This window comes from Octodon degus, unplaced genomic scaffold (assembly GCF_000260255.1).
Source record: "Octodon degus isolate 3935 unplaced genomic scaffold, OctDeg1.0 scaffold00017, whole genome shotgun sequence".
NCBI lineage: Eukaryota > Metazoa > Chordata > Mammalia > Rodentia > Octodontidae > Octodon > Octodon degus.
In genome coordinates this window covers 640,271-663,710 of record NW_004524593.1, presented here as the reverse complement: position 1 = coordinate 663,710, position 23,440 = coordinate 640,271, and the positions used below count along the sequence as shown (strand labels likewise).

At 40.1% G+C, this 23,440-nt stretch overlaps 1 protein-coding gene across 2 annotated transcripts in view; it reads right to left on the bottom strand.

Moving 5' to 3' along the window:
- Astn1 (astrotactin 1) overlaps nt 1–23,440 on the bottom strand; it is a 310,603-nt gene that overhangs the window by 65,136 nt on the left and 222,027 nt on the right. For both annotated transcript variants that reach the window (XM_004626776.2, XM_023710344.1), the window contains exons 13-16: nt 21,117–21,311; nt 19,594–19,721; nt 13,683–13,787; nt 11,625–11,813 (exon numbers count right to left, since the gene is read on the bottom strand). In XM_004626776.2, coding sequence (XP_004626833.1) covers nt 11,625–11,813; nt 13,683–13,787; nt 19,594–19,721; nt 21,117–21,311 — 617 coding nt within the window. The remainder of the gene's footprint in view (nt 1–11,624; nt 11,814–13,682; nt 13,788–19,593; nt 19,722–21,116; nt 21,312–23,440) is intronic.

Genomic DNA, 23,440 nt, shown 5'->3' with positions numbered 1-23,440 from the left:
CAACCTGCTTATTAAGAATATAGAAGTTTGCCTTTAAGATAGTTTTATTATTCATTGAAACCAGGAAGATATGCAAGTCTAAGAAAAAAAGATAAAAATTATTTATAAGTTAATCCTCACACCCCTGTATTTATACAGGTCTGAACTGGGATGTTAATAGAACTGGAGTCGCACCTCTGGGACACAGCAAGAAGCAGGATCTGTGCAAGCAGTGGCCAGACTTTGATCCCAGCAAAAGAGAAGGCTAGTGTGGGTGGGCACTTGCCCGAGTCCTTCTACTTGGAGGCTGTGCCTGACAGCTCTTTTGCACTTAAAAGGGAATAACACCCAAGCTGTGCATCAGAACCTTCCCCAGGGATCCTTTTACACAAAGAGCTCATGCTTTATACCCCTCCCTCCCCCGAAAGAAAATCCTTTCATTTAGAGTGAAGTTTGATGCTCCTGTTCCAATAGCTGTTTCCTAAGGGATTTGTGACTTCTGAAAAATACATCTGATTTTTCTGTGAAGAGTGAGTAAATTTTACTGATATTCCTCTCAGATTTTTTATCAGTCGTTGTTTTGTTAAAAAATACAAAGGCGAATGACAACTTACATGACAATCACGTTAACAGCAATGGTAGTAATGGCAATAGCATGAGATTCAATGTTCCAAACACAAAAGTAGGCATTGGGCTTCACAAATCATATTTGAATTCAATCCATACCAGCCTTGTAATGTCAGTACCAATAGTCCTATTTTGCAGATATAGAAACTGAGGCTCACAGACATTAAGTAAACGTCTGAGAAGCTACATCTAGCACAAATTTTATGTAATTCTGTCAGACACTAACCCTCGCTACAAGCAACTACATTAAATCCCGTCCATTGCACGATCAGTTGAATTAACCTATTTAGCCTTGAGTCAGGCATTATTAGATGTTGCATTCTCTTATCAGAAATAGAAATCATTTGCTGAGTTTATAGAGTCACAGAACATTAGAAGTAGAAGAAACTCTAAGTATAATTTAATTCAAGTTCATTATTATACAGAGGAGAAAATTATTTTGAAGAGGGTTAGGTAATTTACTCAAGGTCAGCTGGCTGGATAATGGTTCAGTTGAGACAAAGAACCCAATTCCCCTGGTTCCCAAACTGGTGCTCTTTCTCCCAACCTGCCGAGTTGGACAGGCATAGGGCACAACCCTGCTTAAGATACAAGGCACTCGCCCCCCAAAGTGTGAAGAGCCCAGTGATGTCAGATTCAGATTCTCACATCTAATAGAGAATCTCTCCTTCCAACACCCTTCATCATGTGATTTTCTCCCAACATAATTTTGCAGAGATAATTAGTTGTGGAATACAGCACCACAAAACTTAATCAAGATAAAAAGCCTATAAATATAGTCCTTGTACTATGAAGCCACTAGCCACATGATTCCTGCTTAAAGAACATTAGTGCTAGCCCTGTGGAACACTGAGTTACATGCTGGATAAAAGAAAATGGGCCCAAAAAACTGTCCCATTTTATCTTGTGGAATCCAACAAAGCAAGTTCAGACCTAAGTAGAGGTCCTTCTGTTCTTCTCACATTAGAGAATGCAGACCTCGTTCTCAACCTTAGTCATGTTCATTATTAATTTCATATTCAGTCATTATTTTCTTTAAGCACTGCTATTCTAGAAGTTATAGGAATCCAGGGGAAAAATTGTAAAAACTTTGTATTTTCTGCCTGGGTTATTCTGCCCCAGGGTAACTGCATGGCTAGCTCCCTATTTTCTAAGTCTTGCTTTAAAAAACTGCTCCTCCTTACCATCACGGAGGCCTTCTCATTGTTACCAACTTAATCAGTCCCAACCCTCCAATGACCCTCTGGCACATCAACTGGTTTCAGTTTCTTTATAACATCTATCACTACCCAAAATCACTGCTTTTGTTTGTTATTTTAATATCCTGTCACGTTTCGATAGGATATGAACTATGTAAGAACAGAAAAAGTCCTATAACATTCATTCTCACATGCCCAGGGCCTGAGCCAATGTTTAGATCTGGAAGATGTTGCATAATGCCTTCGCAAACCCAATTTTAGGGAGCAAAATCAACTTGTAAGTGGAAATTACATATATTTAGGATAGTTGAGACTCATCCAGAATGCAATGTAATTAACTACTAAGCTATATGATATGAACAGTGTGTTACTATTGTCAGTTCATGATTACATGGAAGGGATTTTGACTTCACTACTAGAATTGTTCAATCAACCAAAATACCACTGTTCAAATCCAATGTGGAACTTAAACAATTTTGGTTTCTAGAAGGGAAAAATGGCATCATTTTTGAATACTGTTTCAAGTAACTTAGGTAGAATTTTCTTGAGATAGTAAGATGAAGACAGTATTCCAGGGAGTAAAGAACTTTACAAAATGGCTTATCACCTTTGATCTGGATTGTTGGCATATTTCCAATTCCCACTAGTGCCAGTGAGCTTGCAAGAGTTCAGTGTTGATGCGACTTAATTTCTACACCTAACGATCAATGGCTCCGTCAGAGAAAATTTTCATCCGAAGTAGAAAAGCAGTCAGGATAGTCAATTCTCCGGCATGTGACACACTTGTGGAGATAACATGAAATAAGACATGGCCCTGGAGGTGACCACGCCATAGCTCCCATGTGAAAATCACACACTAGGTAGTAGGAAAAGGGAACATGTGAGAATCTGCACCTGTCCATCTTTGACAGAAGAACATGGAATATGTTCCTAGAACAGCTAAGGATCTTCTGAGGGTTTGCTAGAAATATGGAATCTCAGAGGCCACTTAGACCTAACTAAGGATCTGTGTTTTAATAGATTGCATGTGATACACATGCACACTAAATGTGGAGAGACACCACTGTGTGGGGGAACAAATCCTAGTCCAACAGCCATGCTATCACCATGGATCATGACTCAAAAAAGCTACAACAGTGAAAAAAAATCCTAAAAGCCCAATGCAAGTGGCAGTGGATCTACCATGAAGTCTAATTAGAGTTGACATCTGGCTCTTTGTGGGCTCACCTTAGACCAGTGTCCTGGCTTCACTTATTTATCGATCCCACCTTGAACTCTTGTGTGCGCCTCAACACTACAGCAAAAAACCACCCCTGGCATGCATCCGTAGGCAAATTCAGCTTTTAAAAACCCTGGCCCTGCTATTTACTAGTACTGTGACCATGTGCAAATCACTGAAGCTTTCCGAGACTTTATTTTCTTATCTATAAAATGGGTGAGGTAAGACTTAATGGATGGTAGAGGATTAAATGAGAAAAGAGATGCAATATGCTTAGCAAGATATCTGGCTTGAGGTTAAGTGTCCAAAAGTGGTGGCCATTTGGTGACATTATTCTTAGTAACTTGCTCTTTCAACCTACAGATCCATTTTACTCTGGACTGATGGGATGAAAGCTTAGGGACTTGAGGCTCAAACTCAATCCTCACTCATGTTTTGGGAAGTTTAGTGTCTTACAGAGACTGCTTATCACATGGCCGGGCTTATCTTTGGTGGCCCATGTCTCAGGTCTTTGTGTCCATGAATGCCACAGACAGCCAAATGCTCTAAATCCCCCCTTCTCTTCACTCCAGAGCCTTCCATGCAGCAGACATTCAGCAAATGTTTGTTGAATGAATTATATTTAGAAGAAAATAGCTATTGCCACAATGGCTTTGATACTTGAGTGTTAATTTTGTTGTCATAAATGTGTGTAGAAAAATTCTTGGGAGTGGGTTTACAAGCCCAGAGTTATAAAACATAAGGTATTATATAAATAGAAAGCATTATCCTTCATTGGATTTCTTTAAGCTTGTGTTCTTAATGTGATTCGACTTTTAAGCCATGTGATACAGTTTTGCAAGTAAGCCTGAGAACTCTACCAGCCTGAAATCCACACAAGCAGTCTTGAATGGCTAGCATTCACTGACTGCAATCAGAGGCTGACTGCAGATTCAGCTCCTGTTTTTGTCTCTGCTAAGCAGAAGTCAGCACTGTCTCCTGGGAGAGGGACCAGTTGAGGTTGTCTTGGGCTATGTTCATACCAGAAATGAATCAGTGGAACATCGTACACATACATGAACCCTGTGTGATGGAAATACACCACCATGTAGGAGGCTCACCTCCTTCTTTTGACTCCAATCTGGATGATAGCTGGACCTGGAGGTCACCTTTCAAGAAAACCCTCAAATACATCTTGGAGGCACAGGAAGTTTGTACCATGAAACAGAGGCAGCCAAATAGATAAGTGTGGACTGCACTCTCGAAGATGCAGCAGGCAAGAAAGCCTTACTTATTGTAGTCCTGAGACCCAGATGACCCTGCTGATATGCCTCATACGCAAGGGCAAGAAGAAGTATTGGCCAAGGTCAGACAAAGCAACAATTAAAGTGATACTGGAAAAGGAAAGAAAGGGAAGAAAGATCCAAGGAAATCCACTCCTGGATGGAGTATAAAAAAGAAATGAAGAAGAAGAAAGGAAAGAAAGATGGTGCATCACGCTCAGTGCAGCAGGTGGAGGATTAAAACTAAATCCTTAGAAGTGTAATTTGAGGAACGCTCCCTTTTGCTTGATCCTTTGTCTGAGATCTACAGATCGGTAACTCTTTACGAATTTCTTCTGAAGCAAGGCAAAAGAAAGGATTCAATCCTTCATCGAGCTGTGGGTGCTAACCACTGTGCCCATGCTTAAGACTCTGAAATCAATACAGTGTGTTTGTACTGCTCTGTACATCCCTCGGACTCAGCCACAGCTCGGCTTTCTGTGGAGACAGCTGTGCACTTCGCTTTTTGAGATGAACTTGTTAAGTTTTTGTTCAAAATAATATCTACTTTTCAGAAAATATTTTTTAATCTTTTAAAAGACTTTTATTACAAACGTGGCTCACATTTCTTGCAGGAGAAGAAATATGGAAGTTTTCAGTAGAAGACAGCAAAAGTCCTTCATCCCTTCCTGCAATCTGGGAACTAACAGGTAATTTGTTCTTTTACACAAATGAAGTTATTTTGAGATTATATATGCATGCCTCTCTCTGTAAACATTAAATATGTGTGATATAAAGAAGGGTGAAATATACATGTATACATACATGTATATGTATGTACACACCTATATGTATTTACATATATATGTATATATATATATATGTATACTCATGAATACTTGTATATGTAATTTTTAAAAACTAGACCCTAATCTTGTGCAATTTGCTAGAAGCAGAATATCTCTAGGTGGATAAGCAATAGGCCAATAGACCTATTGTCACAAATGAATATAGAAAGATTCTTGGGTTGCTTTTGTGTGGGGAAAATTGGATTACTGGGAGGGAAGAGCAGGAAGAAGGTTTGTTTTCCATTTTATAATATGTCCTGCATTTTGAATACTAAACTTTGCAAGTTAAAAAGAAAACAAAGGGGGCCAGGGATATAGCTCAGCAGCATAAGCGCCTGCCTGACAAGTGCAAGGTCCTGAGTTCAATCCCTGGTACTGCGAAAATAAATACATAAAAATAAAAAATAAATCAAAGAAACATTGAGTACTGTGGAGATGTGGAGACTATTATTATGCAAGACAGTCCTTCAGGGAAATGACAATACAAGGAGATGTGGAGACTGCTGAAAAAAAACCCCTTAGAAAGAACTGTAAGCAGTCAGCAAAGAACTCTGTAGCACGGGTAAGTGCAGGAGGGTTAAAAATCAAGTGAGCTCTTCCAGAACAGGAAAGCGGAGATGACATAATGCAGGCAAGATGGAGGACAAGGCTGTGGCACACTCCAAATCCCAGGACTTGTGAAGAACCTTGACCCCCTCTTACAAATCAGCAGAATCTAGATCCTGGAGAGCTCTAGCCCAGAGCGAGCTTCCAGAAGGAACGAGCCCTGCTGAAAATGGCCCAGGAAAAATGATCTGGGATTCCCAGCCTCCAGGATTGAAAAGAATGTGTTCATTTTGTTTTGAGTCAGGAAGTTTGTGGTCATTTGTTACAGCGGCCACAAGCAACTGATACAGGAGAGATGTCTGGCTGCTCGTGCTGGGAAGGTGATGAGGAGATGGCGAGGGCTTCAAGCTGAGGAGTGATGCCGTTCAATTGCATTTTAAAAAGGTAGCAGATGGTGAATTGCAGGATGGAATAGAGTGACAGGAAACAGAAGCAGCGGAGATATATGGAGAAGCTATTTTAATTGTTTTTATAATTGGCATATAATAACTGTACATATTTATGAAGTACAATGTGGTGTTTTGATTCATGTATACATTGCATAATGATCAAGTCAGGGTAATTAGCATATCCATCACCTTAAATTGTATCACTTCTTCATGGTAAATACATTTAAAATTGTCACTTCTAGCTATCTTAGGGTATGTTATTCATTGTTGTTCACTATAGTCACACTACTGTAATATATAGTACACCAGAATTTCTTCCTCCTGTCTTACTGTGATGTTATTTCATTGACCACCCTCTTTGTTGCCCCTCTCACCCTCTCCCTAATCTGAAGCACTTAATATTGTAAACCTAGAGTTGAAGAAATAGGAGGAGACGCCTGTTGAGGAATCATATCAGTGTTCAAAAGGCAAGACTGATATGGTGTATGCGAACGATGGAGAAAAGCATCCAGAAGTGCTCTTTCTTTTACATCTTAACCCATCAGTGCAGTTTATAAATCTACTAGTGGATGCTGGGAAGAGAAAGGAATGTTGATCATCACGGTGCCTATAGAATGTCCAAATAAAAATCCTAACCATTCAAAGGCAAAGAAGCTTTGAGTCCAAGGGATGTGCAGGTTGAAGTAGATACAGAGAAGAAGCACCCAACTGGGGCTGGGGAGATAAGTAGAATAAGCGCTTGCCTGGCAAGCGCAAGGGCCTGATTCAATCCCCGATTCTGCCAAAAAAAAAAAAAAAAAAAAAAAAGAAAAAGAAAAAGAAGCACCCAACAATGGGAAAGAAGAAAGAAATATTAACAATGAAAGCTCTGAAACTCTCTTCATAAATAATTTCTTTTTAGGAATAAAGACAAAAAATAATGAGAAAAACCAAAGACTTATAGAGAAATTCTAGGGTTTAAGGAGATAGCTCAACAGCATAAGCACCTGCCTGGTAAGCTGAAAGTCATGAGTTCTATCCCTGGTACAAAAAAAGCAGAGATTCTGAATGAAATAGCATTAAGGACATCCGAGGGAAAGGACTAGTCAAGAGGGAATAATTACTTTGATAAAAAGGTAGAATGGTCACTGAATAGATATAAGTGACTCTGTCATTAATAAATCTTTAATTTCCTTTTTGAGTGTTTTTTCTGCAAAAGGAGTAAAAGAAGGCAATAATTGGAAGAGTGGAACTCAGGAAGTTCAGATGCATAAACTACTCTTTTGAGTCATTTGTAAAAAAACGGATGCACGTTGAGATCACAATGTTAAGTTAAATAAATCAGATGCACAAACCAAATATCACATGCTTTCTCTTAGATAAGAAACCACAAGTACAAATGAATTTAAAAGCAAAATAAAAGATAAGTGACAGGAAACAGAGAGGTAGATATTTTGCTAACAGTATGGTGGCCAAGAGATGGAGGTGGAAACAGAGGAAGAGGAAGTAAAGAGAAATAAAATCTGTTATATACATGTACTAACTTCCCAGGATGAATCTAATTATTATATACTACAAACATGTACAAATAGACATAAATTTTTAAAGGAAATTCACTGGGACAGCATGGATATGATCAAAATACATTGTATGAATGGAACCCCCCAAAAGTGTAAAGTTAGGGCAGGAGACAAAGAGTGTAATGTGGGGGTGAAAAGGACCAAAGTCTCCACCCACGTACAAATGAAATCCATTAATCAGAATTACCCATATGCACTAATAAAAGCCTTATGAAAAGACAGCCTGTAGTAATGCAAGAAAAGGAAACAATGGTTTAAAAGGTCACATTTTTGGGAGAATGCGATTTTTTAGAAGACAAAATAACTTGTGGAAGACACAGTTCTTCATAGTGATTCAGTGGCTGAAGAGATTCTAAAGATTTCAAAAGGGGAGACTAAGGAGCTAGTGAGAGCTCCCCTGAAGCAGAGGGATGAGAGCAGTGCTCCGGTAGAGGGAGGCCTGAGGAGAACGGATGCCATATTCTCTAAGGTGTGAGGGCAAAGCATGATGAGAGAGTTTAAACATGGGGATGGAGGAGGTTGGAAAATCTCATTTCTAACAGTTTGCTGGATTTATAAAAGTAATTAATGCTAGTTTTAGACAATTAGAAATGGAAATATGTTTTCCACTGTCTTCCATCAGGGTTATCTAAAATAGGTGATACTAAGCCCTGAACAGCATAGAGTTGTTTAAACCCTGACAATATAGTGTACCTGTGGAACAGAGGACTGTCTCTGGAAAGGTGGTCAAATACAACATCCAATGAGTTTCTGTCAACCATGTACAATTAAAGCATGTTGCACGCCTACAATGAAAGCAATACAGAGGCCACCCCTTCATAAGATCCTCACCACAGTGACCACCGGCATCACTGACAAAAGAGCAACAGTGCTGAGCACTCACCACATGCCTGTCTCCGTGTTAGGCTTTGGGAATTTAAAGTTGAATAAGCATGGAACTTATGCTTGAGAATTTTGAGATGCTATATAAAGAAGATGGTGTAGTTAGGAAAAGTATCCCCCAAAAGCTAATACCTTAAAGGCTTGGTTTCCATGCCATGGGGAGGTGACAGAACCTTTATGAGGGAGAGACTATGAGGTGGCTTCCAGTCACTGGGTGTGCACTTGAAGAAGGTACTTGGACCTCAGCCCCCTCTTGTTTTCTTCTTTGCTCAACCACCAAGCAGTAGTCAACTTCGCTCTACCATGTGACCCCCGAGAGATGTGGCCTCATCAGGGACTTGAAACAGTGGAACCAACCAATCATCGGCTAAAATTTTCAGAATGATAAGCCAAAATAAAATCTTCCTCTTTTGTAGTTGATTTTCTCAGATCCTTCTTGCAATAACAGAAAATGGACTAACATAGAGGAGGCTACTTTTTATCCCACAGGCTTGCCCTGAGAATATTTCTCATCTAAAAGTGTATGAATAACGATCCATAAGCTCTCAGAGCTGGGGGCTGATGGAGGGCATTACACGAAGTCTAGGGAAGTAGCTGGAGAGTGTAAAATCATTTGTTCTACTCAAGGTTTCCAATCGGTAAGTCTTGCGCTTTTTTCATTTCATTCACCATGAGAAACTTCTCTTCCTATTCAATTTCTAAGCAGTTTTAGGTAATCAGTCAGAGGTACGAAAGTACCCTAAAAGGTCTAAAAAATTCTTTTTGTTAGGAGGATATTAAGGTAAGAACTGAAAAGAAAAAAATAATTGGACTACTCCTGCTGGAAGAAGTGTCACTTGCATGCCATGACAGACATAGCCCTCTCAGGACACTTGTCACCCAGGGGTACAAAGTCCAATTTGGAACCAGAACTCTCGGAGTAGAGAATAGCAGAACTTCTTCCTTCATCTTATGAGCTTATCATTTTTAATCAGTAGCATCCCCTTGCCTAAGGATTGGAATAAAAGGAAAGTGCTTAGAATGGAGTAAAATAGTTTAAAGAAAAAAAAATTAAGCCAAACAGCAAAAGACATGAACCTCATTACGTAGAAGTAAGGCTCAGGCATAGAGGGTGGTCAGTGTGGACAACAGACACCCATCTCTGGGTTTTCATCAGTCAGATATAACCACAGTAAACATACTAAGATGTCCTAGTATCTTTGTAAGATCAATAATAATCAAAGAGTTATATGAATCTTGTCTCCTAAAAGTTGTCAATGGTAGGACTGTGGCAAACTAGTTTCAAACTGATGAGAGGGGCTTGAGAAAAAGGCAATAAGGCACAATATGAGGACCACTGACTTTGATTCCAGGCAGAACATTTGTCCCTGACCTTGATAGTCTGTCCCACTTTCTTGACCCTCAGGATATAGCAGTGTTTGGGTGAGAGCTGAGCATAGATCCAGGACCTCTGAGTAATACAAGGCTTTCTGTTTCCAGGAATCCCAGGCTCTGGCAATCCCTGAATCACTGGCGGACAAAAATAGTGCAAGATTCAGAGTTTTGGTTCAGTCCACCAGCTCTGGCATGGAAATATCAGAAAGCTGCACTGTTTGAAACTGATTTTATCGACATTTACTTACATTGCATTGCTCTCTTGGCAAATTGGAATGAGAATGAGGTTAAGATCATGAAGTTTGAAGGGATGCCAGAAGCCTGTGGCTCTGACTTTGAATTTAGAAAAATCAAGCTTAGGTAGAAATGTCTGCTGCAACTGTAGCCTAGGAGCACAAGTTTTGCTCCTGGAAGATAGGGACCAACCCGGAGAGAAGCTAGTATGCCCCACCACCTCTTGAGCAAGGCAAAGCAGGAAATTGTACGGGGGTTACACAACCCAAAGCATCTTAGCCACTGAGGCAGATGTGCCCCTCTTAGAAACAAAACTGACAGCACAGTATCCCTTATCTCAGAGGAGCCTCTGCTGTTGAGTCTTAAAATGATTCATGTCTTGAATTTCATTGTGCTCATTCATCACTTGCCCCTTAGCAATGCACACGTTATGTAACTCGGCCTCATCAGAAAGTGACACTTCTAACCTCAGGGGAAGCTCCATGAATGGCAACTGGGAAGCAGCCATGGCTGATCAGACTACAAATCCATTAGCTAGTAGTCTTCTGTGCCTTCTGTACCAGATGGTATATGCAGAAGATTTTAAAATTCTAATTCCTTAATATTGACTTGGAATGAATATTAACTTGTTGTCAATATGGCAGATGAGAATTTATCATTTATCTGTGAGGCTTTCACACAGAGCTATGAAAACATAGGCCAGCAAAAACTTCCTCATGACACAGATCAGTAGAAAAACTGGGCTAGGGCAGGACGAAGTGAGGTGGGGTTTACCACATCTCTGTAAGGGTGCAGAGTAATGGGGTTGTTGGAGACAATAAGTTGTAGAAAAGACTGGGATATCCTCTTCTTTCCCTCATAGCCATGGGCAGCGGTCTAATACCTTGCCTTTAAGGCAATAGTTGAAGGAATAATAGTTGTTTTAAAAAGTGGATTCTCTGTATGTTAATTAACACAATGGCCATATAGTTTTGACATCATCCTGCACCTAAAATTCCAACTTCCTCATTTTGAGATTTGACTTTGGCTACCAAACCTTGGAAATTTTAAAACTGGGCACACAGGGCAGGCAAGACAGCTCAGCAGACTAAAGCACCTATTTAGGCAAGCTGAGGCAAGTATAAGGACTGCGGTTCGATCCCAGGCACCACATGCCACACCAGCCAGGGCACGCTGAGTTGGCCACTAAGTCTAGATGTGGTGGTGCATGCCTCTAATCCCAGCACTGGTGGGGAGGGGGGAGGCTGAAAATAGGAAAATCACTATGAGTCCGAGCTACACCGTGAGACACTGTAACAACCAAATACATTAAAGAATAAAAATAAAATAAAACTAGGCACACATCATTGAAGGAAAATGTAAAGCCCTCTTTTCCATAGTGACTCCTTAAGCTTGGTTCTATGGATTACACATGAGCAGCTGTTACCTCAATAGGGAGTAGAATTTGGGGCTGGTCACACCACTCACCTTTACTGATATCTTCATATTCTATCCAGAGTCGCCGCTGGACTTGCTTGTTTGGGTACCAGATAGAACAGGATTCTTCAAAGCCATAGATAGCTTCCTGGATGTAATGATTGCCAAACTGATCCAATAAGGCCACAAAATCTGCACGTGACGTAGCCCCATCCAGAGAGTGAAGAGCGTTGCCAAAAGCTATGGAGGAATGCCACCCAAGAGTAAGTAAGAGTGAAGACTCACACTTATGAATCCCCAGTCACTTCAGGTGTAGGTGTGAAAGTGTAGCTGGCTAAGGCTGTCAGGTGACTTTCCATGTAACCAAATCTGACCTCTCCAAGCCAGTTGGTTGTGTTATTAGCTTTGTGCCAATTAAGCAGAACATTTCCAAAGCTCTACTCCCATGCCACTAAGGTACATAAGTTTTTCCCCCTTAACCATGGGTCATGGCATTAAATCAATTTAGTCAGTTCAAACAACAGCATATTTTCAAAGAAAGAAAATGGCATAACCTAAAATGGAAACACAAACACTAGCATGGGACATTTCACATTGTAAGATGAAATACTGTTTCATGAAACGTTTGGTATAGATGTGCATGTGTGTACACAAAACACAATGTCATGACACAACAATGTTCTAACATGGGTAATTGCCACAAAATTTGCAAAATGCTGTTCTTAGACATATAAGTGGGTAAGGGAACAATAAAGGAAAAGGAAAGTTAAGACAAGTTATTAATACATTACTTACATCCTATTTCAGAAAATTGAAAGTAAGAGGATTAGGAAATGACAAATAGAAGAAAAACCTTATTTACTCGATCACCCTCTTCCCCAGCCAAATCTCTTGGATTTTCTGCTTTTCTTTAAGAGGTCTGTGCTCATATTAGCCTATAGTAAACTTTCCAAATGTGATACCTGCTGAATCTGGACAGGTCCATGCAGCCTTTGTTTCCACCTAAGTTCTTGGATCCTACTAGGGCTAAGTGCTGCCCAGCCCTAGCAGGAGACCTCAAGGGCCGAAATCACTTCACTTGTTACTTGATTATGTTGACTTTTGTTGCATGATTGAATAGAGAACAAAAATACTCAACTGCATCTGAGTATGTGAGTGGTGTAAAGCTTCTACTCCTATGTTTTCCCAGAATGAAGAGCAGTTTAGTTCCTTCTAGATGTTCTATACCTACAGAGTTTGCTTACTAAGGGCCTCATCCCCTAACACCTTCTGGCCAGCAACCCTTTGTGCCCTATAGATATGTTCTATACCCTTAGCGCATTATCTTGCTCTACTCATGCTTTCTGTGACTATGTTTCACTTCTTGTAAGACAGTTATCATCGTCCCTTTATCTTTCTCCCATTGGCCCTAAGATTCCACTTCCTGGTTGCTGACCCAACACCTTAAGTAATAAGTTTAGAACTCAATATTCCTTCACTTACTGGCAATGATATGCATGTATTTTTTCTATGTGTGTATACATGCACATTAATATGTAAATGTTATTGTATTCTATACAGTTATTTACTATACTATCTCTGTTGCTCTATATCTCAATTTATCTGTTTATTGTACTACTTACTGTTTAAAAAAATTAAGCTGTCTGTTATTTTCTATTTTTTTCTGTCACCCTTCTTACTGACTTTCTCTTATGCTATTATATGGAATCTCTATATTTTATTCTTTGCATTTTGAGTGCTTTATTTTCTCAAGTGAAAAGCCTGCTTTTGAAAAATTCTTCCCACCCACTAGGTGACCCCAGAATAAAGCTAAATCAGTTGTCCAAGCATCTCTCAATAAACACCTCCAGGAGCTTTTTGCAGATGTGATTGGTTTCAGTTTTGTCTACTCTATCTTTTACAGCTTGAGATAATACTTGCAATTTTATCTATGCATAGAAAAGGATGCATTGTTAAATGCCATTTGCCTTAAGAGTGCATTTGAGTAAAGAGACCCTGTATTCCATGGAGGCGGCTACATCTTCAGTACTGGGACCAAACAGAGAAATTCCCTTGGGAGAAATTCCAAGCCATTGGCATGGGTTGGGGAATTCTCACTGCAGTGCTCACCCTGAGAGACAGCTGCCTGGTTGAGCTTGATGTGGTACATCACAGACTGCACCTTCCAGTGCTGCAGCACGGGGTATCCAGACACCTCACTGAAGTTCACCATCCCTGGGGAGAGAGGAGGCACGGGGTCAGTGCACGACACTGATGCACAATTCCCAAGTCCAAAAACACAACCCTCAGTGAGATGAAGGATTATAATTGTGAGAAAATGATGAGGTACTCTTTGATGAAGAGAATTTCTAGAATCATAGAAAGGACAGCTATCCTTTATTGAACATTTATTCTGTGCCAAGCATTTTGCCAAGTGCTTTGCATATATTGAGCTTTTTCATCTATCTGAGAGCATTGTTATTATTTGCATTCTATAAATGAGGATTCTGTGGCTCAGAGAGGCTGTTTATATTAGGTCCCTAAGAAAGTAGGTAGGGCACGATAAAGACCTAGATGCGCCTGAGCCCAGAGCCAGGGTCCTTATTCATGCTACTGTAATGTCCCCCTAATAAATTTATATTAAACTCCAGGCTTACTGTAATACAGCAGATTTTTACTCTCTTTAATAGTTGCAGTAATTGACTCAGCTCGCGTATCTGATAACATTGATTTTTCTGTCTCATTTAACTGATTTGTGTTTGGTATTTAAGTTTTAATTACTCTGAAGCTGATAAAGCTTATTTCTTCTTTACGAGAAGGGACAGTGTCAGGGTGACTACAACATTTTAGCAGGCAGTATTGGCCAAATATCAAGGGTCAACTCCGTGCCAGGTAACATGACAGGCACTTGTGGTGTCCCTCTTGCTGATGGAACAACTAGGACTCTATGAAGCTGAAGTAGTTGTCTTGGCAGTTTGCAATAAACATCTTATGGAGCCTTGTCCAGCTGTGACAGTGGGCTGCTCTTCCCTGTAGAAAGAGTGACACCCTGTCTGAATTCTAGCCATTCCTATAAACAGAAAAGCCTGGGGAAACAAAACAATTAGGACTTAGGTCATAGGAAATTTAAAACTGGCTTCTAAATTTAGGAAATTAATTTTAGCTTAGTTTCTATGCTGAATACTTGGTAAACATGAAATTTATTCATGTATAAATGAGTTTTTATGTATAAATGTGTAAATATAAAGGTTATAAAATAGCTATATACAATAGGCAAATATATATCATACAATATATAATGTTTTGTCTACAAATGCAATAGCATATATATATATATCTTCTGTCATTTTATCTCAAGCTTCCTTTAACTTAAATCAACTAATTTAATACCTAAACTGAATGAAAAATAGGCAGGATTAATTAGGTGCTTGTCAACTTTGATCAAATTAGGCGAGTAATTACCAAATTTCCATTGTGTATGAATCATAAGGGAATAATTATTGGTAAGACAGAAAGAAAAAAAGGTCAGGATAAGTGCTTAATGAATCAACTGCTTACATTTTATCTTAAGTAATCAAAGACAAGGTATCTAAAACTAAGAGGTTTTCAGTACTTTTTCTTTTCTTTTAAATATTCTTCTTCCAAAGCATTAAGCTTTGTGATGACAATCATGCTACTGTACACGTTGGCTTTTACCCTGTGTGTTAGCTTCAAAGCAGACACAAGAAATTCTAACTTCCTCAGTTGAAGGCTTCAGTCTTATACCTTAAAGGCATACGTCATCAGAACCTAAAATGTGTATGGTACTCAGAACCCTTTTCTCGTATGTCAGCACATTAGCAACTTGGTTGCTCTTTCTTTCTTTCTTTCTTTCTTTCTTTTCTTTTTTTTTTTTTTGGTTGCTATTTCAAAAGGCCAATTTATTAAATATAGTGAGTCAAATAAAAAAAGAATTTCAATGTTCAAAGCTCCCTTTAGTTGAATTTTTTAGGGGACAAAGAAATTGGGAAGAAATAAAGAATCCAGAGTCTTGGGGCCAGCAGGGCTGCCATAGAGAGCGGTTTCAGATTCCAGTCGCTCTGACATCCATTACCTCCTGTTCTCACCTCCCGAGTATCCTCTCCCTGGCTACGTGGCTGGGAATGTCTTGTCATGTGTTGCGTTAGTAGCTGTTTGCAGTGCATAATGCTTGCATCCAGTGAGTGGAGCTGGACTGTAGGTAACACATATTCATTTCTTAGTACACTCCCCTCCCTCCCATCTCACCAGGTCCTTCCATCCCTTGAGCCCCTTCCCATCTGAGAAAGATCTCTCTCCCTGCATCCTATAGTCTAGCTTTTATTTTGCTCTTTGTAATTTGGGTTTCTCCTAAGAGAAACTATGTGCTATTTAAGCCCAGGTGTCTGATTTATTTCACTTAACATTACAGTCTCAAGGTGTGTCCATTTTTGATTTTCAGTTGTTTCATCTACAAAGCAAACCACTTCTCTGAAATGATCCCTCGCTTCCATTACAAAGCTCGGATCCCCACCAGCTATGTGACTTTGGGCTAGGCGACTCATTTGTCTCAGTTCTCATATCTAAAAAAGAGAGTAATGGTATTCACTCTCCTTACTTTATAGATAGGTTGGAGAACAGAATGAATTTAAGACCATAAACATGATCTAAGGGGAAAAAAATAAGGCATTCTGCACGTGCAAGGCCTCACTGTGGTCATCTACTTCCACCTGATCCTCCTCCTCCTTCTCCGCTTTTATCACACTTAACTGTGTAAACTTCACATCTCTTAACTGATGCTTTTGTTATAACTTCCTAAGCTTCAGTTCAGAACAACAGAGAAAAGAAAAAGTAAAGGAATAGGCATGGGGTAGGAATGACAGTGCCCCAGGTGCACTGAGGATGAGGCAGACAAGTGAACACCATCACTTAGCCACTGAACAACCATCTGTTGGATGCACTTAAGTTACACTATAGTCAGGGAAACAGTTATATAACTGTTAATGCCCGGGAAATGTTTTTCTGTGCCTACTTGCAGATAGTATTTCCATTAGCTAAAAATGGGCTATTTTAGAGTATATATTTTCTAGCTGAGTCATATGATTCTTTCTCACTATGCCCTAGACTCATAGTCAGGTTTAGTATCTTATTTTGCTTTGTTTTATTATATTTCATCTTATTATCATTTTGAGACACATTTCTGCCAAATGGTTCTCTTTTTAAAGAAAAAGAATATCTCAGACTATGTTTTCTCTACAAAGAGCATTATTTGTTTTTCTACCTGTGTTTGAGAAAGAATTACTGCCCAGATCTCTGCAATCTTCAAGGGGAAAAAGGAAAGGAAGGAAGGGAGGGAGGGAGGGTAGGAGAAACACAGGAAGGCAGGGAGGGAGGAGAAGAAGAGAGGAAGGAAAGGAAAGGAAATAAAGAAGAAAATGAGTTTCATCTTTTTTGATTTGTAATGCAAGAGATATATCTTACCCCAAAACTCGAAAGCCAAGAATGTGCTTCATTTGAATGGACTCAAGTAGTTTCGAAAAGCTCAGAGGCTGTAATCTTCAAATAGATTTAGTGCCTACCATACCAACAGATCTATAGGTAGGCCCAGTAGCCACCTCTAACTCCTTTGTCCATCGCTGGACTTCCTTCTTCTTGTTAAATGAAAGACTGAATATAGGAAACGATGAAACAGGACATGCATACCAGAACTCTGCCCCACAGCCTCCAGCAGGAGCACGGGGGGCTGCCCAGCACACTGTCCACTGGTCAGGGTTGCCAAGAGTCAGATCACTACTTCTCCCACACAGCCCATGAAGCCAAACAGTAACCATTTTAGCAACTCAATCCAAACAACCAGGCTTTGTTAACAACCATTTCTCTAAATTTTGTTCTCACTGCCTAAGTAAGACCAAGCAGAGAGAGCCAAATGTGTACCCTGGTCAACGGTAAACAGCCCCCCTGAGCTTACCCCATGTCCCCACTTCTCTGATTTCCATAACAAGCTTTCCCAGTCCTTGGCCTGTCTTTCATTCTTTGCCAAATCATATGTGATGACCACCGTGCTCCTTGTTAGAGCTAAGAATGAGTAGCCTCTGCCTGCTCTAATTTTGTTGGGTCTTACTTATCTTCACACAACCTCCAACAACAAAGAGGCCTACTAAGCTCAGGGTTCTCAACTAGTATTTTGCTGAAGCAACAAAGGCATAAGTTAAGCCCATATTTTCCGTTGTGTTCTTTAACTAATAATTCTGTCACATGGAAATAGACACTGTATTTGAAAAGGAGTCTCTTCTTAAGTAGGTTTAGGAATTGAGGGGCTAAATAAAGTGAAAGGGATTTGGTTTCCATTTTTGTTTTGTTTTGTTTTGTTTTTTAGTCTTCCTGTAGGCTTCTTGGATCTTTTTCTAAAACTAAGGTGATATAAATTGCTGATTTGAAGGCGAAACTCATTTAGAATGGAACTCTGGCTTATCACGACAAAAAAAAAAAAAATAACTTGCTTCAAGATGCTGATATAGAAGATTCTGAAGATCACTTTAGCTCTAAAATTCTCTCAGCTTGTGGGTTTATGGGCATTGTGACCTACAATACACAGACTGTGACATGACACAGGAGTCACTCTATCCCTCAGGAAAGTTACAAATAAAATGTTGTATGACCGGGGATTTAGATCAGTGGTGTCGCACTTGTGTGGAAAGTGTGAGGTCCTGAGTTAGATTCCTGGTACCAAAATTAATTAATTAATTAATTAAGAAAATGAAATAAAATATTGCCTGCACTTGAGAGATAATGTGGAAGAAATCTGGTCAGTCATCCTTTCATTGAATCTCTCTAGTCATCCTGAACTTTAAAAATAAATTTCATTCCTTGTTTACATCAAAGGCCATATACACAGTACTCTTAACCCAACTGGTGCCACTTTTTCATCAAAATAGGCTAAAAGCAAAGGCTTGGTAGAAAAGTAGCCTGAGCAGGAAAAATTCCCTGTACACCTGTAGGAATTTTATTCTTCACTGCCTTGGAACCATAAAAAATAAAAGTTCCCACCTAGTTATCTTCCTATTTTTTTCTTCGTATTTTCTTTTTTTCACCAATAAATCAAATTAGATACCCGGATGCAAGGGAGAAAGAAAAATCTGTTTTGGATGAAGACTAAGTTTGTATCTTCCATGTATTCCCAAAGATATACATTCAAACACATGTTCTTTTGATGTTGCGCCTATCTATCCACTCCTTCTTCCTGGAAGGCTGCAGGTAGCATCCCCAGTGGCAGTGGGTGTTCTTCTCGCTTGGTGACTGAAGTTGGAAAGTGTGGGAGAGATGCACTGGTAAGGCCAAGTAGTTTACTAGTGACTTAGAACCTGCCCTGACTACCATTACAAGTTCTTACACAAACACAGGAAGACTCTTAAAGTATCTTCTTTGTCCCAGGAAATACTAACTGGCAGTCTTCAGAGGCCCAGAAAAAAGTAACCCTAAAGTGCTTGCGGCCCCTGGGCTTCTCTAAGCACTGTAGATGGGCAGGCCTTCACATCCTCCTCTTACCACGAGCAGCTTGGGTCCCTAGATTCTACTGCCTAATCTCACACAGTTAGGAAGTGGCAGAGCCAGGGTCATTGGACAACAACACTCTACCATTTCCTCTTCCCTCATATGGCTCCATTCATACTTCTCAGAAAAACTGTCAAAAGCCATCACAGACACTTAGGGGACAATAGCAATCTCTGCCTCCATGACCTGATTACATCCTCTAACCCCATCAAAGCTCTGCACTCTTAAACAACTATTATCTCTTTGTTTTCAGAGCAAATCTGGGAAACTGGCAAGGAACACATTATGACCACCATTCTGCAGGTAATTACATGATAATGTGGACAATTGTACTGACAAATATGCCTAATGATATTCAGTGTTATAACTAAACATTTATTATGTATCAAAAAGATCACTGTTTAGAAACTGAAGTAAGCAAGATCAAGAGTTTTTATTGTATGAAACCATAAACAGTTGCCTGTCTTTACAGTTTAAGAGAAGGCGTACTCACCAGTGAGGAAGTCAGGGTCAGGGGTGGGCTCTGAGACTTCTTCCAGGCACTGATTCTCCAGTGGGACAGTGGCCACCACAAGACCATCTGGTAGCTGTTGATCTAAGCCATGAGCAAAGTTGTTTTGCCTAGAAATAAGACAAAAACTACTGAGTGTCCATGTGATCCCCACCGTTTGGGGGGCAATCTATATATCCACATGCAATGGGGCACATTTCCTCTGGGGCACATGGCTTTCCTCATTGTGAGCTCTACTGAGTGAATGCACACATCAGGAATAAGATACACGGAGTAAGGGAGGATGGGGGAGAAGAGAAATGAAACAACCAAAAAGTCTACCGAAAGCAGAGAGAACATCCTTCCCTCCTTCACATCCCTAGTCACCTTTACACAGTCTCATTTAGACCTCTGTAGACTCTACCCACCCCAAGATCATGATGACACCCACTTCTTGTCTTGGGGAAACTGCTTTCCAGAGAAAAGGAGGAAATATTTGTAAAGTTTTCTGTCCGTACTAGACAAAGTGACTGAAAGAACTAGCCTGGGAATTCTATCTGTTTGTTCTTGAGAATTTAGGTCCGGATTGTGATCAGCTGCTCTTACATTCAGATTGTAACACTGATGTAGCACATCATGATGTGATTGTAACACATCATTGTCACCACCATCATTTTATAGAAGCATTTCTCCATGGGTTCAGAGGGAGGCATATTCAAATAGCCCAAAGTAGAATATGGACTGGAGTCAAGCGCAGAATTTACTAGAAATGGTCTAAATAAATAGCATGAGACCTTGTGTAACTGTTTTACACTCTTAATAACTGAAAGCCCCAATTAGCTATATTATGTCTATGATAAAGCCTTTATCTATCAATATTTATGACAATAGGATTTGAAATGGAAAATTCAAGGGAAAATCATTGAAAAGGGACAATAAATCCATTCAGTCTAAACATATTTTATGAAAATTAAGAAGGGTGCATTATTTTACATTTTTGTAAATTTTGAAAGTTATGATTTAACAAAAAGCAACTGCATTCTCTCAACTAAATCCAGTTTTTTGCAACATACTGCTTACGTTGAAGTAGGTAGAGGAAAAAGCCCTAGCCTTTCTGTACATAAATAAAGGAAGGACCTTGAGCTTTCTCTGCTGAGGTCCAGGGACCTGAGGCACCCTTGAACCAACCACAAGCTGAAGGCTGCTGTCCTAGACTGACTCAGACACCAGCTCTCTTATTCCCAAGGAAAATGGAGCTGAAGCATTTTGGAGTAGATTCCTTGCAAAATCTTGCTGTCTCTGTGTGAGCAACATCAACTTGACTATTCACCAAGAGAGAGCATGGTGCTTGGGTTCCAGATGGAGGAGTATAGACCTAGAGGAGAGTGTAGGTGAGAAAATAACCTATCCTTGTGCACATCCCCATTACCCTCTTCTAAGGTGTAACACTTCCTCCAGAGTGTAAAGCTTTTCAGAGAGGGTCGGTCCATAGCCTGAATAATCAGTTCTATGCATGAGAGACTCACCTGTACGTGCCTTTCAGCACCTGTCCGGGGGCCACTTCCTTGGATTGGTTGTTGTAACCGAAGAACATCTCCCCGAAGAGAGTCTGGTTCATGGGAAGCTCCCTGCTTTCCCCGCAATCTCCTCCTTCCGGACAGGTCTCTGTGATGGGTTGGCAGGACCGTCCATCCACGCCAAGCTTGTAGTCTTCAATGCACCTAATGTGGTGGAGAACTCAAGATGAGAAAGTACTCCATCCATGAGCTGCTCAGGCAGATCAACTCAACAAACACAGAAGAACTGCCTTTGAAAGAGTGCTGGATGGCCAAGAGTAGGAATGCTCTGCTTTGATTTGGATCCTTTTATAAATTAATTTCTTAAGCCTGGAGAAGGGGCTCCACCTATCATATGATCATGCTGAATTTCTGACCTTTCTCTTGAAGATAAGTCTTTCAGGACTTGGGTGGTCCTTCACCTCTCATTAGAGGATTTCCTACATAGGCAGAGTAAGAATCACTGGATATGTTTGTAAATGAGTCGACACATTTAAACTCAAGAGGTACTAGTCTTTCTCGAGAGCTATTTATGTGGCTAGGTCTTACATTTGTTGGAAAGTTAATCAGGCAGCAAAGGGAATGACACCGTGCTTAAGATATTAATAACTTTCTAATGTGGTCCTGTGACAAGTCAACTAAGAAATTAGGAAGATTTATGATCTCTCAGCTGTGTTCTGTTTGAATGTTTCCAAACACAAGACCAACTCCTCCCAACTCCCCTTCATTCAGAGTAGCTTCCCTGAACCAAATAACTGCCGGGGCGCGGGGTGTGAACATCAGGTGCGCCGTGAACCAGAAGCTGCCTGCTTGCGTCGTCCCGGCCTCACCACACACACGAGCAGCTACTCTATCAGAAAGGCAATGCTAATTTGGTAAATGTGGGCCACTGACTCCTCAGTCATTTATTAGAACTTATTTGTAGTTATATTAGGAAGAACATACATTTGTCTGCTCCACTAGGAGCTACTCTGGCGATGTCGTCATTGAAAAAAGAACACTGATCTAATTTGGTCCTCTCTTTAGGAAAGTAACACTTAGAATTTAAAAATGCTCTTGCTATAAAAGCACATCATTTATCACTCCACATAGTCATTGTCATAATACAATACAGGCTTTCCTTCCATATAGGGAAACAAATGATTATAGTTTTATGCAGTGAGGAGAAATGTTGGCATAGCAATGATATGCTTATTTCCTGAGTGATCTTGGGTAGGTTAATCAACCTCTCTGAGCTTTACTTTCCAAAACTGTAAAAAGGGGAGAAAGTAACTGTTTTGCTGGATTGTTTGAATTAACACCCTTACGGTAAAGAACTGAGGCAGTGTCACATATGGTTAAATTACATGTACATATATCATATATAGCTAACACTCATTAAATGTAGTTATTAATAGCAGTGATGCAAACGAGGCCCCTGTTAGTACAACTGCTAGTTTTGCCCATTTCTCATTTATATATTTGTGTAAACAGGTGTGAGTAGAGCTTTTTAATGAGAAGTGTGTGTGACTGGTCTCTGTGTAAGGACTTCAAGTCAAGGACTTCTCTCTCTGACAGGCTCTGTACAGTGCCTTAGATCTAAAGGAAGTCCAGTTAGGGACCTACTGGCTCAGTCAAGGGAACACATGTGACACAAAACCCACAGAGGACACCCGGCACCTGCACAGGTCTAGGACAATGTAGTGAGTGGTGTGCTCCCTACCTGGAGCCATAAATAGTGTTTCTGGGAAGGATTTAGGAGCTGGCTGATGCCTTCTCTTAAACATCCTGACGGCTTCCCCTTCTGCATCACCTCATTGCCCGCTCTCTCCCAGGCATACATCCCACTGTAAACTCCTTTGAGCAGGGAGACAAGTCTGACATCTTGGTGAATCTCCTATATCTCCCACCTAACTAAGTTCTCTGCACAAATAGGTAGATAGATAGGTAGGTTTTTTTTTTTTTTTTAACGGATATGACTTTGGGTGAATTTACTTCTATTAATTGAGGCGGGCCAACCCTAATGATAACATTATAGAGAACATTAAAATTTAGAGCAAGTCTCTATTTGTGGAATGGGATCTTACAAGAAACTGAATATGAAAATTGCTCAATTGCAAAGAAATAAAATTTTAAAATACAATAAAATAACATTACAACTCCACTGAAAACCCTTTCATGATTATTCAGGAGGCAGTGGTTTTCAGCAACCATCTAGCACAGTTTTATGGCCGTAAACATTGATTTTCGGGCAAGTCTGCTGGATGGCGGGATCCTTGAGGGCGAGAGCCAGACGTTCTTCCTCCGGGCAGCCC